Source organism: Tyto alba, unplaced genomic scaffold, assembly GCF_018691265.1.
Source record: "Tyto alba isolate M040663 unplaced genomic scaffold, T.alba_DEE_v4.0 Super-Scaffold_14, whole genome shotgun sequence".
Classification (NCBI taxonomy): Eukaryota; Metazoa; Chordata; class Aves; order Strigiformes; family Tytonidae; genus Tyto; species Tyto alba.
Genome location: NW_024881276.1, coordinates 27347980 through 27367692, shown reverse-complemented (window position 1 = coordinate 27367692; position 19713 = coordinate 27347980). Strand labels below are relative to the sequence as shown.

The 19713-nt window shown below is 41.7% G+C and overlaps 1 protein-coding gene across 5 annotated transcripts in view; it reads right to left on the bottom strand.

The window, feature by feature from the left end:
• ERG (ETS transcription factor ERG) overlaps positions 1–19713 on the bottom strand; it is a 107751-nt gene that overhangs the window by 25231 nt on the left and 62807 nt on the right. For all 5 annotated transcript variants that reach the window (XM_033011379.2, XM_033011381.2, XM_033011380.2 and 2 more), the window contains exon 2: positions 8564–8781. In XM_033011379.2, coding sequence (XP_032867270.1) covers positions 8564–8781 — 218 coding nt within the window. The remainder of the gene's footprint in view (positions 1–8563; positions 8782–19713) is intronic.

Below are 19713 nucleotides of genomic sequence, written 5' to 3'. Positions count from 1 at the left end.
AAGCAATAACTTTTGCTAATTGAAACAATCCTTTCTTTTTTTTTTTTTTTGCTTAACTTTCCTTGGCTATCTTGCAGTCCACAGCTGCTTCAAGCCTTAAGGCCATCATGGCAAATTAAGGCAGTCAGCGTCTGGCTCACTAGAGGCCAGTCAAGCTATAAATATTACCAGCCTGGCTCTTTGTGTTCACAGTGTGGAGAAACAGCTGGTTTAAGTTTGACTGCACGTTGTCATTTCTCCATTAGTGCAAACACTTCAATATTTCTTATGTGTGAGGTTGGAGTGAAGAAAGGGAAAGAAGGGAAGGGGGTCACTAAAAGCCAAAGCTAAGAAATGATGTTCTGTATATACATAATTTACAATTAGATTGCTGCCTGGGAGAAGGCTGAAGTCTGACATGGTGATAGCTAGGCCAAAGCCACAATGACTTCCCAGTTGGCCTATAACTTTCAGGACCTATTTTCTCTTGTTTTTCTTTTATTATTTTTATAGAAATTCTATTACAATGGTAATGGATTACATTTCTCAAATTGTATTTCATTTCAAGAGCTTGTAAGACTGCTGTATTTGTGGTTTCATAAAATATGAAATACTAGGAGACAGGACCCTCCCCAAACCACATATGCCTTATTTTGTGGGCAGGGATCATATAGAAAGTTAGCAAAGTAGAGCATGCCAGGCATAAACAGAAGTGACATCTTGTGTGGAAACCATAATCCCCCATGTCCATGGAATGTCGGCTGATTTTTGTGATTAGCACTATTGAGCTGTGAGGCTGGTGGGTGCGAAATGGTAAAGCCAATGATTAGCCACTTTTCTTTGTTTTACCTTTTGCTTTGTCTTAAAATGCTACTCCCAAACTTTAAATACTGAACACTTCCACTGGTACTACCTTGATCAAAATAAAACACCAATTAATGAGGGGGGATTGGAGAAGACTCATCTCCAAACACGCTGGGTCAGAGATAACCTATGTACTGACAGTGCCTGTGCCATGCCAGCCTGGGTGAACACCACAACCACTGGCTCTAAACACTCTAGACACAGTAAATACTGTACTGGAAATAAAGCAGTAATGATAGCAACAGTCATTAATAATAACAGTTATCATAACGTTTGTGGGGTCCTATGTCATTATCTGAAGACTAATTTTGTATTTCACTACCCATATGAGAGCTTTCAGTTGCTAAGCACTATTGAAATTCTGTCTATACTCATCTCCCTCTTAAACTCCTGAAGCTAAGCACATAATTTAAGCATCAGTGGTCGATCCAAAATGTAACCATGCCAAATATGAATGAACACATTATCCCAGTGTGGAAAGCTTCTTAGCTAGCACCTGCCAGCCCAGCACACCCCAAAAAGCTGCAAAAAAAGTAGCTATAGTAGTGGTGAACTGGGTTTGTTTTTCTCCTTGGAAACCTTTGCCTCAAGAACAACACCAAACCATGTGTGCGCGCGCACACACACACACACACACACTTATGTTAAGCTGGTGGATTTTCAGAGAAAAGAGGAACTTCTTGAAGTAGTCACATAAAGCCCTACATGGAGAAGATCCTGAATTTGCAGTTTTTCCATTTTGGTAGGCAGCCACTCCACCAACCACCCAGTCAGTGGGAAAAAAGATTCTCAGTCTGAGATAACGAACACCATGTCTTTTTAGCCAAGATTGTTACTTTCTATAGGCAGCTCCAAAAATCTCATTAGGAAAGTAATCCTCTTAAGACAGATCTCCCAGCTTTGCTGTGGACTGACGTAGGGGCTGACTCAAGGCCTCTTGGAGACAGAGTAGAGTCCCATTGACTGCCATGGGTTTTGGACCATGCTTGTTGTTTAGTCTGAGCTGAGGTTTACCAAGTATACCAGGGCTGCATGCCAGTGGTACGCCACCAGATGTGGAAAGGATGGCACCGAGCCTCAGCTGTGGGGTTGTGCTCCAGCAATGGAAAAAGCCATGCCCTTGAAAAATAAGTGATGTCAGGGTGATTACTGCAGACCAACTCTGTTTCTCCACACGTTGGATGCAAGCAAGGTGTGCAAATACTCTAACTAGATCCACCAGTATCATACCACAGATTGGAGCATAATGCAGAGCTGCCTCATCTAGCTTAAAGCACGTCAGCCAGGATCCTAGGAGCACGATGGTCCTGTTGTGGTGGCAATACTGAGCTCCATATGGATGACTGCACCCTCCTTAGTGGCTGGGCACATCAGCTGGCACATGGCTATACTGTGCAAGGTACCTCAAATGCTACCCATTGATATTTGATGGTTTTATAGCACAAAATAGCTACCACTTAGGAGACTTTACATTAAGGGGAAAAAAAAAACAAAAACAAAAACAAAAAAAAACAAAAACAAAAACAAAAACTTGAGGTCACTCTGGACTCTCAAAAGTTCTCCTGTGTGTCAGATGCACTCAAACCAGCCAGTACAGAGGTTCTTTGATGAACATTTAGAAAAGTAACATACAAAGAAAAATGTTATTTCCTAAAAGAGCCAGCACAAAAGATGTATTAAGTGATCATTTCATTCTCAAATGGTTTTCAAGCAAAAAATGGTAGCACTTAAATCCACACTATGCACATGATTAAATCTTAATGACAAATAATTATTTCTGGCATTTCTTTAAAACTTCTGTATCAGCCAAGCTGTCGTTGGAAAACTTCTGGTGTGCTTTCACTGCATCTAACTTTCATAATGCTTTTTCAATGGAAACATCACACTGCCCATGGTAAGCGAAATTTATCTGTGGCCTGAATAAAATTCTATGTTCCACTTCAGCCTCCCTTAAAAAGATTGATTACCTACCAGTAAATGTAGTTCTTCCAAGCTGCTTTTGTGTAGTCCCACCCGTGGGCATGGTAGGGTCCCACAGGTGAGTGTGTGTATTCAGAGACCACTGAGCAATGCACAGATTTAAATGTTGTTTAAGCAGTACCTAGGGCCTCATGAGACCACTTTCACAGGAGTGAATTTCACCCTAAATGCATAACATGAATAGCATTCATTCATTGTAAGAGAATTGTTCATACGTAATTTGATAAAATACGTAAAGAACAATAAACAGAAAAGTAACTAACAGTATGACATATGCAATCTCCAGATTTATATTGTAGTCCCTTACTATAACAGGGTGAATCTTTTGGTCTGATTCAAAAGCAATAAATAGCCAGAAAAAGTATTATTACATTCAGGTGAAAGATTGAATATATGGTGGCACAAAAGGTCTCATTAGATTTATGTACCTGAAAGAAATATAATAGCTGTACCAACATAATGGATTTGAACCAACTCAATTTGATACCACCTGTGACAATCTGCATTATATATGCAACAGCAGCAAGGTAAATGACAGCTTTAATTTAAACTTTTCTTGCTTTATTTAATTTAAGGTAGGCCTTAGGCTATATTTTTTGGTGCTGTGCGTCAGGGTTTAGCTTTAAAAATACTGTTATTGTTAAAGAAAACTGTGTAGCTAATCCCTCTGCAGCACACTGAAAATAACCCTTTAATTTCATTCGAATGTTATTTCTTTGGTATTCACAGGAATGTGAGTTCCGAGACTGTTATGTTTGAGATTTAATGTAGGGCAATTACAGCCGACATCTATCTGGGGAAAGTCCTAGCAGAGTGAGTATGTTTCTGCTTTGAGTGGGTACTTAATTGTTGATGTGTAAGGGGTTCAATACACTCCTAAAATTTTATACCCCCTTCCAGACGACAGAATATATGGCCAGGAAGCAGTCTGACACAGTGAGAACGGAGAGCTGGACAGCAAAAAATTACAATGCTAACTATTCTCTGGTTACCACTTTGTGGGGTCTGGTATCCTGTTTTGCATCCTCTTTACACCGTATTATTCAGAGCCAGGCTCCCACATAGGAAGACGATTACAGAGGATACTCTGGAGATCCTGCAGGTAGCACTTCTGTGGCTCTGCAATGTGGCTGTGGTATTTTAGACTCCTTTGGGACAACCCAAATTTTAAGATGGGTGGAAACAGAGCAGGTACCGTTTTACTAAAAAGGAAAAGCAGCTCCAAGCTCTATAGCTACTGCATGTGTTAATTTTTAACATATGAAGCATTTTAAAGAACATTTAAGGAAATAAATTTATGGACAGCAAATGACCAGGGTGGGGAAGGCTTCTGCAGAAAAGAAAATGCAACATAACCTACAGAATGGCAGGCTACCACTAATGTGTGCATATGAAATGTTGCTGGTATTATGTATGTGATGAACAGCAGATAACCTGCCAGAGAAACAGTGAAACACCAACGTATAAATGGCAAAGGCCTAGTGGGAGTTGAGGAAGGAACAAAAAGTTTTCAGATTTGTGGGAGATGCATATATCGCACTGACCAGTAGTGACTTCCCTATTGGCAGTACTAATCAGTACCATATCGGAATATTTGGTATGATTATTTAGGAATCATTTATTGCTGATAATTAATTTAATTTTACGCAAAAAGTGATAAAAAATTTTACGAAAAAGTGATACACACTTTTTTCTACAACTGGAGGGAATATCACATACTAGGAAGCATTCTAATTCCCAAAGTGTAGTAACACTATACATATTACATATACACATGTATGTGAGTTTTAGAAATGCCACAACATATTTATATTTGTTACTTGGCAATATTAGTTATCCAGTAAATGTGTAATATTAAGATCTATTTTTTCAGGCATGTGTTAGGCCATATAAAATAATAATTCTCTGATGAAACAAACAGTGTATTTTAATTCCAATAATATTTTTAAATATTTTTAAAGTTTTGTAATAAGTATAAGCATGAAATATATACATGACTTTTTTTTTTCTGTTAGTCTATTAATTTTTTGGTAGTCTGTGATTTATTTTTTTTTAATTTATTTTTCAGCATGTCATGTCTTAGGAATTACAGTGAAATATGAAATTTCCTTGTCTTCTCCAGTTAGCAGCTCTGCACTGCTCTGCCAATAGGGGAGGCTGTCAAATCCAAGATGAATAAATGAAACCCAGCTTTCAATGCTGCAGGTTATTTTTAATTCAATATAGAAAGAATTACATTTTTTCCCATTATATTTTCAGCTAGAATGTGCCCTTTAGAAAACCAGTGTTCTGATCAAAAACATTTTGCAGTTCAGAGCAGTAACTGGTACAGTCTATTTCAGCAGCATAGCTCATGTGCCAGCTCACATGCTGGTTCATACTGGGAAAGAATGGCCACCGCTGAGCTGTTAATTTTCTAATGATGGCCCCATTAAGCACCTCTGAGTGATGATGTTCAGAGAAAAATAAAGAACTTCCAGTTTTCTTGTGCTGCTCAGCTGATTTGCACTAAACTCCAAGTCCAAATGATGGAGTAGGTAGAATAGGTAGATCTAATGCTAATCTTTAAGAGAAGAGGCATACAAAATTGTTTCTTTTCATCTCTTCTATAATGGCCAAAAAGGTGGTCAGGGTGGCACAAAAGTGTGTCACTGGTGTTTCAGATGCCTTGGCAACTCCTGGGTGTCATGTCTTTAGGACAGACAACAGTTCTGCTGGAGAAGTACGAATCAAAATTGTGCCTCGTGACTAATCAAAAAAGATTGATTTAAAGACAGTTGCCGAATGCTCAGATTATACATCCTTGCAAAAGTCGATGCCTGTTCTGCTAGTAACGGTGGAGACCATATGCACAAACATTTTATATAGATAGTGCAGAGACCAGGATACCTCTGAAGGAAAGGCAGATAGCTCACTTCCCAAAGGGCAACGCAGGCAACCTAAGCCCACAGCCAGTTCTTGTCCACTGACTGTGCAGGTAGCCAGAGTATCACCCTCAGTGATTCAATGCATGCACATACTAATATAAAATAGCATAAAGGAAGGAGAAATTATAGGCATTATGAAGATATGTCCAAACAGCCTGTTTAATTCAGGGCTTCTGAAGGCTTATCCATCCCTGGAAAGTATTTTTATTTCACATATACAAGCTCAACATACCTTAGATTGGGGAGATAGGGGTGGCAGGCACCTCCCTGCTCCACCCTGAGTGCATGCCCCCAGCCACCAGGCTGTAAAATATGCTGAAAATATGCCTGCCCTGTCCTGCCTGCTGAAGTCAGGATGCCAGGCAGGCAGCAACGCGTGAACTGCAGGTCCAGCCGAGACAGAGGGCCTAACTCCAGCCCTGCAGCCAGAACGCCCTGCCCCGGCAGCTGCACTGCGGTCCCCACTCCCCGGGTCACTCCTGTGCTTTATCCAGTGACGGCACAGACCTTGGGAGAGAAGCAAAGGTCTTGAGCACAGGTCCTCTCCCAAACGTGCAGCTGTCCACGACGACGCTTTCAGGCCTCTCTGGATAGCAAGGCAGGGCTCATCTGCCTCCCCTGGCACCCGGCAATAACCCTGCAGGGGGGTCTCAGGGTGCCTGGACCTCTCTGGCCCGAGGCAGCCCCTGCCAGCACCAGGCGCTTCAGTGCTGGAGCTGTCTGCGTTCCCAAACCAGCGCTCCTACCAGTCTCTACTGGTTTGGGGCATGCTGGTGTGTGACAACACATTTTCTACACTGTGCTCTCACCCACAGGCTATATGGGTTTGCTGGGAGACCCAATTTAGCTGATCTGACTATGGGCACACATTTTGGTTTTGTAAGGGTCCTGACCGCCTAAATTGGAGTATAATTCTTACCAGGGTTGCTAACAAGGACTAGATGGGACAAGGTTTCCGCTAATAAAAGACAGTGTTACTGCCTACGGTTCTGTCCTTCAACCACCACAGCAACAGCTAAATACCTGTGATTCACAAACTGAACTCTAATATTCAGGCCAGTTATGTATTCCAGGAATACAAGAAAGCAAACTCAGGATTATGGCTTGATTATTTTAAAAATGTAATTGACCAACAATTTCAAATGGATCTGTATCATCTAGACTCTTTCTTAAGATCTGGGGCTATGTCAAAGTAGGAATCTGTGTATGACTGACTTTAGCTATGTATAACATTACCAAATGTTACCGCTAGTCTCAGTAACAATTGATACTAATTATCTACTCTAATGCACTTTATGGAATTTATGCTGAGAAAAAATGTGATCAGTTCTCTTACAGAAATGCCAGCAGAAATACTTAGAGGTAATTTTAGGAAGCAGGTGAATCTGGTTTTGAACCAACACCCCATTTGGGATTATATTTCTGCATTTGCTTTGGACAAAAAAAAAAGGGAAAAAAATAAACCTCACTGAAATTGATTGTGAACAAATTCTGAATAAGGAGGCTTACAAGAAGATTTCCCCTTATTCTCTGTAGCTTCAGTTCACTGTTTATTTTTACATATCTCAAATCTCTGACTATTCACTGAAAATTCTGATTTGACTCCAGCACAATTTCCATCCTTACCAGTGAAAAGTGTAGGTGTGATAAGCTGTCAAACCCTTTTGGCCTGCTGTGGTGCTCATCACATTAGCACAGCAAGTGTGAACAGTAACCACAGTGCCCATGGCTGAGGCTTTTCTAAACAACTGATGCTGGGAGATGAGATTAGTAAACAGGTGTTTGTAACAGAGAGATGTGAAGCACGGTCTTCACTGCTGCATCACCAACAACTGTGAGCAACCGACTCTCTGGACCTCTGCCCTTCAGCAACACCAAAGGAAAACTGTTTTGACAGTCAGGCATTTTAAACAGGAAAGCACTTGTTTGGATAGTTTCCTTGAAAAAAAAAATCCTCATTGTGGTTTTTCAGATGGAAGAAATCCCATAGTGTTCCTATGCTTGGGAGAGCTACAAGTCTATATCCACAAACCCACTGCATTACTCTTTCAGATTAATCAATACAATTCTCCTTCATAGCGACATTCATGAAAGAAGTCCCAGGACAATAATTAATGCACTGACACGCTGTGGCTACTTCATGTTGAACTGAGTTATTTCTTTTTCTGTTCCTTTCTACCTTCCTGCTTGCCTCCATACATATGCTGCTTCTTCAGTGTGAGCTCTTCTTAAATCCAACTCCATAGTTATGCTTTTTGGCACTATGTTTACAGTAAATATAAAAGTAAAGATCAATAGTTCACTCCCTTTGCCATTAAAAGTATTTACTTCCTATGCTTTGCTGTTAGGTTATGTTTAGAGCAAAGGCAACTGCACAAATTACTGTATTTTGACAACTTCCACTGAATGTTAGATCACATACACCACACCCTGAGATGGATCAACGGTGCTGCCCCAAACCACAGCAGACTCACATTTTGCCAACTTTAATATATGCTCTTTCACCTAGTGTACAATACAGGTTCACATCCAGAATTATCCACAGTCAGAGGAAACACAGACAGGTATTGCACAAGGTCACGCAAAGACTGTGACTGTAGCACCATTTGAGACCCTCCGTAACACCTGAATGGGACTGGCATGTGTGATCCACAATGTAGGGGAGAGCTATAGGCTTCCAGGACTGCAGCTGGTGGCCAGATGGGATACTTTGGGGCATCTAAAATGGTGCTAGATTCACATATTTTGACAACTGATCTATGCCCATCACAAGAAAAAGTATACTTGATCCATGGTAACACTGGGCTCATTACCTTGACCCATTAACCTGGTTTGGGTTACACTCCATCTTGATGGTGACTCTGGCTGGGGGCTGCGATAACCAGTCTTGCTGGGGAACACGCGGACTCATCTTTGACGTCTGCCCATATTCACTGGAGGAGGAGGCTGTCATCTCTGTCTTCGCAAGGTGGGGCGATCCGTAGGCACACTCGAACAAGGACTGGTCTTCACTCACCACTGATAACGCTTCCTGCAAACCAGAGAAGAGAAGTCAGCACAACCATGTTTCAGAGCAGATATTGCAATATTCCCCAAGGAAAAAAGGGCTTCATCCCATGAGAAGATGAACAGCCAGTCACTTGCTAAAATGCTGATTACTTTTTAGATGTCATTGCTGTCGGTGGAGGTGAGGACTCATGCTGCCAGACACGCTGTCAGCATATGGTGGGAGGACAACCTCTCCCCTGGGAAGACTCTTCCCACCAGCGGCTGAGAAGATGCACAAACACATGCTACCAAGCACTTAGGAATAGCGGCCAGGAGCTGGGATAGAGGAGGGAGCAGGATAGGCAGCGAAGCTTGGGCCACTGGCATCCCAGGTAGGGATGTGGAGGACCAGATCTGCCGGGGGTGTAAGCAAGCTGCCATTGCTGCTTTAATTGCCCCTGCAAGCAGCGACTGACAGCCAGGCCTTGCTGATTCACTGGGAGCTCCTCTTCCTTCCTCTGGGACGCAGGCCAAGTCCCTTCTGGACAGAGAGCTGAGACAGCTGAGCGCAACCTCCAATCCAGGGACCTTGCTCTTTCTGACAGCATCCGCTGCCAACTTCAGCGGCGGTGCCCGCCACCAGCCCTGAGAGGACACCATGCCCACCAGCTGACTCTCCCCCTCTCTCATGGCAACCCTTCCCGGCAGGATGCCTGGCCGGGCACCCTGCTCTGGTGCTGTGGGAGGGAGTTCCCCAGCCACCTTCCCCTGCCGCGCCAGCACTGCAGTTATGGCCCTTGAGGGCGGCATGGGGGGCTGCCATCATGGCTGGCTGGAGACTGGACAGATGCCAGAGGGAGCAAAGACCACCCTCTCTCCCCACCTCCATGCATTCATGTTGGCAGCAATTCCTTCTCCATGTTATCTGGAGCTGAGTCATGGGAGCAAAGCAGTGCCTGGGCCCGGCTCAGGCAGGCAGCGTGCCCACGGGCACATCGGAAAGCTGCAGGGAGGGCTGATGCTGCTGAAGGGACCCATCCTGCCTGAGCTGAGGCTCCCTGACCAAGGGATCCAGCCTGGGGTCCCATCCTCCTGCTGGTCCCCATCACCACACAGGCTTGGGGGGCCACCCCTCCAAAAGCTGCCTTCCAAGGAAAGCCCCCCCTCTCCAAGGACTACTTAGAGTGAACACAGGGCGTAAGGGTGTAAATGGGCGGTAACCCAAAGCGTGATTCCTTCCTCCCACCCTGGTACTTATGGCTCTGCCCTGAGACGAAATGGAGCAGGGGTACAGCCCAGCGCCTCCCTTCCCACCACGCGGTCTCTGCCAGTAGCCAGGGAGCAAGCCCCAGCACCGGGCTGGTGGAGGAGGCTCGGCGTGCAGCGCACTAGATGACAGCAGCCGTGGAGGCAGCCAGCTGGCCATGGCTGGAGGCGCGGGGGCCAAGGCTGAGGGTGTGGGGGGGGAGGGAGCCTGAGCCAGATTCGGGGCAGGGTGCTCCTTGTGCGACCGCACCCTCGCGAGGCAGCGTGTGTGGGCCCGGGGCTGCTGCCAGCCCTGCCGCTGATGGCCGGCAGAAGGACGATGAAACCGCGTGGCCCTGTCAGCAGAGGAGGATGCGGTGGAGAGGGGAGAGAGGAAAGAGACAGAGCGATGGGTGTCCTCTGGCTCCGGGAAGCTGGGTGGCTGCGGGCAGGCTCCTACCTTCCACAGCTGCTGGAAGGGGGTTTTGCACAAGCTCTGGCAAGTTGCACACTGCCCTAAAAATCAGCAGTTGTATTTGTTCATTTTAAGAGAGTATACATTTATCATTCTTTTTTATTCGCCTGGTTTGTGAGCCCTCAGGGTGTACTCTGTTAATATTAATCGTTTTCTCTGCAACCACGAGGGCTGGAACATCATTTTTTTCTTATTACTCCTCATGAAAACTGAGATCACCCCTTAATCTCTGGACTCGGGGAATGGGATCTCAAGCAACCCTCAAAACGCCACAAGACTCATGACTGATTGAATCACTAACACTAACACTTCCCACCACAGGCCAGGACCTGAAATTCAGGGAACGATCTGCACTATTTCATTACTGTTTTTCAGATGTCATTTGAGTACAAAGGTCACCACTAGATTATCACCATTAATATTAACACCCCAGTTAGCACCCCTGCTTTGCACACTCTTCTGCTGACCTGTGCCCAGCTATCGAACTGCTGCCTCTTGGGTCTCTGAGGGTGTGAAAATCCTTCTGTGAGTCAGAAGGGATGCCAGAATAACACCTCTTGTTTTTGCCATGCCTCTCAGACTCCAGTGGGTCCCTGGTCTGCTAAAAACTGCTGCTGTTTATGGTCTGAAGCTTTTCTGATGAGCCATTTCTGAGAATGCCTGCAGATGACTCTTGCTTTTCAAGGAGGTGCGGGGGGCAAATGGTTGCTGGTCCCTTGTTCCCCAAAGATTGCTCCCTCGCTATACTGAGCTGAGAGACAGTAAGGGGAATTGTTGTGCAGCAGGGATCATATCACAAGAGCTAAAGAAAAAAAATGTTACACTGGAAGGAAAATAAAAAGTTCTTTCTCAGCAGTCCATATGAGTTTTTAATGAAAAAAACCCCAAACCCGAAAACATACACAGACACAGCCTGGCCAGGCGATCACAATGCATCCCATGCCTGAGACTATTTACTGCACAGTTCCCTCTTTTCTGCCCCACTGCAGAGCTAATACGAGCCAAAACCCATGTAATGAAATGCTAATTTTGGAAGAGCTAGATCCATAAAATACATGAAAGTGTGAATTATACAGGAGAAAGCAGATACATGATTGCAAACACAACAGTCAGAATATTATTTTACTCTGTAAACCACTTACTAATAGGCCTTTTTAAAACAATCATCAAACACTCTATAATGGGTATGTTTCTCATCCTCCCACACACAAGTGAAACAAAGCAAATTTATTCTGGTTCCTATCAGACTTGACTCCACCTAATGTAAGTTAAATTATGAATACTTAGGGTAAGTATAAATGTAAACAAAAAAAAAAAAAGGGGGGTTCTATTTATTTGCATTACTAATGACAGTAAATACTGATTGTGCTATGGATGTCTATTATGTCGCACAAAGAGGGGAAGTACACACATTTTAACTTCCTGAGGAGGACAGCAAATGCTGGAAATATGAACCCAATTAATAAGGGTAGTGTGAATATCTAAAAGATTATGCCAAAAAACAGACAAACATAAATGAACCCAAGAGACAGACTCAGACTTCATATTTCAGGAAAAAATGCCTAGCTATTCATGGACAATAAAAGCTCAATTTGCTAGCTAATTTTGTTCTGATTTAATAGTAAACACTCATCTGTACTCCATACTGCTAGTTATCTGTTAGCACATGCTGACAGGTCTGTAAAGGCTCTGTAGGAATAACTGAGTTTCTGCCAACTTTGCATGCTGTTGGGTCAGTCCTTATGCAGAAGGCTTATTAATGTGTACTCAATGATTGTGAGTATATCTGACATTTTATTCCGAGCCCTCACTGATCTCTGCTGGCCTGTCTTGAAGGACAGTAGGACATGTATCGCCCCTCCCTTCAGCACACTACAAAAGCTGAACTGGCCATCTAAGCTTTTGCATAATTTTGAGGAGTCAGCATAACTAGAGAACATGGTCTAAACTAGAATTAGCCTTACTTCCTCTTTAACCATCTTTTCTGTCTTCTTGCACATAAGTGAGATTGAGGTTTCAATGTGGGAAACATGGAAATTATGTTTAGCATCTGTTCTGCTACTCCTCCTGTCAACCAGGGCTCAGGCAGTCATACCAACTGTCCTCTCCTTCGTATGCAGCCAGGACCATTGATGTCACCAGCAACCACTGCAGGTGATACATGTGGTTCTTGCATATTCTCACAGGGAAAAGCTTTCTGCAACACAGGGGTGGCAGTTGTGTGTCCAGTGTTAGCAAGTGCTGCCTTTCTTCCTCTCAGTGATCTTAAAAGGTGAGGATTTCTGGCCCAGGCTTTTCTGAATCCACTGACCTTGCAAGACAGAATGATGCTGAACAATCAGAGCTCATACAACCTGATATAACCTCATGTGAAACTCGTACTGTGGGAAAGCACAGAAATAGCATCAAAAAATATGAAGTGTTTCTCAGTTATACAAGAATGTCTGATAACTGGCATGATTCGGTATCCCCAAAAACAGATAGAAAGTATTCTTCAGCTGCTGCTTGCATGCATCGTTTCATCTTGTCTTTCCTTCATTTCTCTTTAACTAATTAAAACTCTCAAGCTTTAACCCTAGAGTAAGCTGTAAAAGGAAGGCTCTAACAGCAAACTCCTGTACAGAACAGCTGACAGAAAGCAGTATGAGTATTCCTCTCTTAAATGTAGAGACTTAAAAGTGTTCTTCTGGACCAATGTAATGTAAAAATTGTCAGCATTCACCATCATGAAGAATAGCTGCATCGTCTAGTCATATGTAAATGTGGACAAAACTATTAACTGACAATGTCTGGCAAGGGTTTTTTACATATGGATGCTAGTTCTATTTTTAGTAAATAATTTTCATTATTCATTTACATGTTAATCTTTTTTTCTCATATATATTAATGCTGTTTCTGGAACAGTTTGGCAACATCAAGCAGTAAGTGGGATAAAGCATTAATACGTATTATAAAATAGATGCATTATAAGGATCCCCTCAATCTTGCCAGGTTTTATGCCTTTACGGTATTAATTTTAGTAGTGGATGGGTCATAGTCCTGGATTTTGCATGACAATAACATATTCTTATGACATCTCAGAAATGAAGCTTTTCATTTCTAGTAACCAGTGTCTGGGGTAATGTAATATGAAGAAAGCAACACATACAGGTGGGAAAGGTCTTTCATGCAAGTCTGAGGTCAATATTGGATATGGATTTTATTTCATCTTCCATTATCCGTATACTTCATTTCATGACATCACCAGCAAAACATAAAAATCTGTTCCTTCATTAAGATTTTTTTTCTTTTTTTAATCTCTTGTACTGTGCAAAACCTGGCTTCTGACTTGGACCTTCCATACTAACAATAAAAGAACAAAATGTCTCCTCTATTTGGTTTTGACTTATACTTCACTGATAAGTTTAAAAAAAAAAAAAAAAGAATAACAGACTGACAAATTTGTAGAACAATAGGTACAGCAACGCCTTTAAAGTAGGCATAAAGTCATTAGGACAAAGGTGTTTACTTAATCAAATGCAAGATTACTTGGCCTAGAAACATGAAGTTACAGGAAACGTGATGAAGTAGCTCCCATCATGAGAAGTATATGCAAGATGATCTGTCCTTTATATGCAATGTCAGGAACTAAGAACAAAGACTTTTTTTTCCTAAAGCTTGATAAAACTTAAGAAATGGTTAAAGAAGACAATAAGGTGTGCAGTTATCTAGCATAATTTGTTTGCGCTGAGGGTTACTGGGGAAAAAATACTGCAGCAGGATTTTAAAAGACTTTGAAGGCCATTCTAACCTGGCAATGCTTTTTCTCAAGTTAATTCTGATTAGGGAACATGCTGGCTTGTGCATGAAATACATTTGTGCACTTGTCCCTCCATGTCATCAACTCAACTTTCACTTTAGACATGACACCATTTCCATTCATTTGTACCGCAATCACATTGAATCATGTCTCCAGGCAGTACTCTCATTGTATGTGTGTGTGTATATATGTGTATCTCAAAATATTCAGCTCTGTTTTTTTAATGTCTTCAAATATTTCTATGTTTTATTGCTTAATCCCATAACAGAAAAGGTTTAGATCTTTTTTTTATCCCCATTTGTTATCCAAAATCTATCAGGTGATTTGCTGCTCAAAAAAATGCTTCAAGAACTTTGAAAGTCAAGAACATACTGGCCAGCACTGTCAAAATCCTAGCAGGCAACAGCACACCAGTGTGACAAAAAATATTGGCCACAAACCAGTAGGACACTGGGCAAGAACTACACATAAAGAGGAGGATGCATGAGGAGTCACAAATATAGCAACAACCCTTGTATGTTGAGAGATGGTGCAAACAGTAAAATGCATTTGTTGCCTGTGGAATCAGCACTGCTACTCTCCAAAATGAACCTGTTACTCTTGACTGTGAGGGACTTGCAATAGCACTGCAACCAAGAACGTTTAATTAGCTTTGCCATATGTCATTGCATTTATATAATCTATTTTTTGATACTAGTTTTATGATATTTCTCCTCATTAATGTAAAAGACTTTTACTTCTTCTCTAATCTGATTTAATGAAAATATATATGTAAACACAAGCTTAGATCTCCACACAACCACAGTCCATTCAGACACAGGCTGTTTCCTATCACCTGTCGGATGTCTACAGTTGGGCAGAAAAATAAATTCTCCATTCTACAAAGAATTCTGATATACTGAGACTTCTTTTAATTTTAAATTAGACAGGAAGATGTTATATGAAAACTTTCACCAAAAAGTTTATTAAAAGGATGAATTGTAACATACTGGCGTGTGTTCTGCAGATGTTAAAACATTCTAATAAACATCTACATTTGGAGAGGACCTGCATTTTCTGAGGGAAGATTTTTCTGATTAAGACCATGCAATTAGCTTTATTAAGTCTTTCCATGTTTTTTTGCACTCAATATCCCTTATATACTTGACAACATTTGTTACTGCACTAGTGTGCAATCGAATTACATTCAATTGTAACTGAAAGAACAGGTGAAAGTGTGCAAGAAGGCAGGCACTATGCACCTCGGTACAGCTGCTCCGGACTTTACCAAGTCACTCTTCTCATTTATTACTCTTCCTTCTATGAGTTCATTGACTGCATTTTCTGATGCTCTAGGAAACTGTTCATTTGGAGCAAAAGCCTAATTTCAAACAGGCCAGGAATGTCATTTGCACACTGGAACAGAGAGCACATGTGAGGCTGGACACCAGAACCTTGCAGAGCAGCAGGCAGCCTTCCAGTCCAAAACTCTGCTCCGCTCGTGTCTGCAACAGGCATCACTGCATGATCAAGCAAGCTGTAGTTGAACTGCTTAAAGAGCTTCTAGCCTAAATTTGCAGTTCTGCTCTAAAGCCAAGTCTTTAAAGCCTTGGATTCATTGCATCCAGCAATAATCGGTTAAACAAAAGACAAATGATTGATGCTTTAGCCTTGCTATAGCTTACTCATCATGATGCTCTTACAACTCTGTTCTGACCATTCGCAAAAGAAGCAGTTTTGCAAGATATTCAATACGGTGCGTGGAACATACTGGAAAAGGTTACTACTTAAAATGCAGTCACCTGAGTCAGGAATTGCAACACACATCTGGAATATGTTTTCCTTCTAAATCTCTGAGACTTGAATTCATTAGATCAGACAAAAATCCACATATTATATTCATGAGAGAGTTCAGGAGCAACAAAAAGCCTTGGCAAGTACAAGATAGGAAAGACAGATGTTGTCCTCACCTCCACCCATGAGAATCTTATTGCCAGCTCAGCTAACATCCTCCACCTATTTGCAAAGAGCACTTGGCTAGTCCGTGTTAATCCAAACACTGGCCCAGTGCTGCCACTTATCCGATACCTTCACCTCTTGCTGAGAAAAATACAAAGGATGTTTGGAAGCAAAAGAGAGCCACTGCCACTGCCCTACTTGAAAAAAGGAATAATCAAGCATCAATCAAAATGATGTTAGGAAATTTCAGGCTAGATTCGTTTCTGGGAAACAACAGCAGATGTTTAAGGACTGATTCTGCAGCCCTCTTTGTGCAAGTCATTCTCCTGCCTTTACTAGAACTAGTAATGTGAACAGAGGCCTTATGGCTAAGCCCAAAGGTTTAACATTTTGTGTCTTAATGAACAAATTCTGAGACATTATAAACTGAGACATAAACTGTGGTGCTTTTTCATCGTTTCTAATAGATAGACTGTCATTCCTGAAATGTCAGCAAACCCTATTTTTGCCCAAGCTAATTTTGTCACCTCCTTTTATCATTGGGTAATACTTGTAGCACAAGGCGTTCAACTCCAGGTCTCCAAGTGCTTCATAAAATAAGAAAAAATGACCATTCCACTATTGCAGATGGGGAAATTTTGGTAAGAATGACTAAAGTGGGTCTTGGCTTAGAAAACATATTTCCTTCACAACAAGCTCTGTATCGTATTTGGGACTGCCCCAACTCTCACACACTAAAATTATCACACTGAGTAGAGTTGATGAACCACTAACTTCCAGAGATCAGGAAGTGTCCATGAGCTTTAAATTTAAATTTAATCTGACATTTCCCAATCAATTATTTAATCTGGAGTCTTTATCTGACAGTAAAACTCAAATGAGTAGTTTAACCTCAAGCCAAGAGTTAGTAAATGGAAATAGTAAACTCTTGCACACGTCACATGCCCCAGACGCCACCAAAGCAACACAGTGGGCTTGTTCAAATGCAGTGATGAAAGGCTCCATCCTACACATGCTTCAGTGCCTGTTCAATGCCCAAGTGACTTGAAGAAGTGTATGCTTAGAAGCAGTTCTGCCCATGCACAACCACCAAAGAACTGTATGAGGCTCTTGAACTAAAGTGGATCTCAAAATTCAAAAGACTCTATCAGAAAGCCTAGGAAATAAAGCAGACAATCTAGTGCTATACAGCAATGTGTCTGGTTCCATTTTTCCTTCTGCATGAGCAGAGTGCTGGTAAACTACTTAAAGACTGAGGTAACACCAGGTTTTATCTACTGCAACAGCAGCTGAATGAACAGGGTTAGGTGGCTGCAGAGCTGGAGCAGCACAATGATCAGTTGGGCTCAGAATACGTATTCCTGAATGATTATGTCAACCTTAATTCACCAGTGCTAAAAACAATACAATTGTATCCTGCAGATTGTATATTGTATACATATTTTAAAAGATACTGTAGCTTTGTATGCTTATTTTAGCACTTCCATCCATATAAAGAGCTGTAACACTGAAGTTTGAATGACTATTTTTTTCAGTCAATACAATAGACTTTTCTTCCTTTTCATCTTGATAGTATTGTCAATTATGAACTTTGAAAGCTTGAAGTTTTTTCCTCCTTCATGTTTGGCTGTTAACTTCTAGGGCTTCAAAATGCCTAGAAAACTGGGAAAACTTGCATATACAACTCACTTTCAATTCTGTTTGGACAGGGCTAGCCTGTTGCGTCTACCTTGCTTTTCTAGTATAGGACTTTATCACTCTGAATAAGCAGCCAACCTTCTACTTTGTTAAAAAATATAAACATCTGTGTTTTTTTTCAGAAATCTTTCAAGCAAAGATTTGTTTGGCAAAACAGGTGGCAGGTTTATAAAGTGGCCTGCAGCCCACTCAGAACTGAACCAAGGCTGCATTCCACACCTGCTATGAACTTCTGCGAATAGATCAAAATGATGCTGGGAAAGAGTCTTGGGACCAAAACAGCTAGAATGACCAAAACACCTAGAATGACCAATCAAACTCTAGGCATGTAATCCTATCCTTTCTGTATTTTTTCTCAAAGTCTTCGGCATCACAGGTAGCTCCAGCAGTCTGAATGGGATGTCTTCAAGAATTACTGTGTGTTTACTGGAGTTAGCCATCTGTCCAGAACTAAAGGCTTTTCTTGAACATGGTAACTGCCCTGGTACTCCTGTTTTGGAAACTTTACTGAGAAATTTCTTAACATGAAGATACCACATTATTTTTTTCTGCGTTATTCAAAAGATCTGTCCAGTGTAACAAGAGGGTAACTTTTGCACATTTTTCCTACTGTTTAGCCAATACTACAAAATTATACATTATATTTATACTAAGTTTAATATTTGTCAGCTGTGGTGGGATGACCCACCACATACATATATATATATGTATATATAATTATACGTGCCTATTATATTTATACACGTAAGTATATGTACACATACAAATTTTTAGATAATCCCATCCTTAATCTTTGAACAAATTTTAAACTAAAAATATTTCAGGCATTAAAATACTTTCCTCTAAGGTACACTATGTACCAAAGACAAACTCATCATCAAAGTGATGAGAAATGTTCAGGAAGGAATAGAAGGACCTTTACAGCCATTGTATTGATGAAAGAATTAAATATTTGGGGTAGAACTGAAAAAAGCACCCAAATTAGCTTCTTTTCCAGTGAACTTTTGGTTTTTATGAATGCCTAACAAAATTAGGGAAATAACACTTGGACGATGGCCACGAAATGAACTTCTAGGTGACCCACCACTTCCCTGTAGTGCCCCTGCGGGTGGTGTTTGTGCGCGTGTACACATGTGTGTGCACGTGTGTGCACGTGGGTGTGAAGAGTGGGTCACTCACTTTCTGGTTGGCCAGTCTGCAGTTACAGGCGTTCTTAGCTACTCCGAAGAAATTGTGGGGAAGCAAGAGGGTGACCACTGGGTGTATTAGCTGCTCAGTCTGGCTGGTCCTCTCAAACCAGCAGCCAGGTGCAGCAATCGGTCTGGGGAGAGGGTGCGGGAGCTCTTCTGGGGCATCTGCAGAGCTGCTTTTCTGCAGATTAGCTTCCCCCACAGGGAACCCCTGGAGCTGGAGGTCCCCTTGCCTTCTGCATCAGGTTGACAAGGTCTCAGATGCTCCACTATGTTCACCTTCATACACATTTAAAATTCTCACCTTCCTATTTAGAGAACACTTCCCACATCCAACACTTATTAAAGCAATTTCCTTGCTTGATAGCTTTTGCAAACACTGCTTAAGCCATCTTTATTTGTATGGATGTTTTTATTTACTTCCAAATGTATTTGTCTTGTATTTTTTACTGACTTCTCTACATTAGCTAACTGTAATTAAAATGCAATTTGCTATTGCTTTTTAAAAAATTCACTACATTAAGAGTCCTCTCCATTTTTGCACAACATTGTAACAGAGAGTCTTTTGTTTACATTATTCTCCCTTCCTTTTCCTCAGTCACTTTTTATTCTGCATCTTTCATGTATACA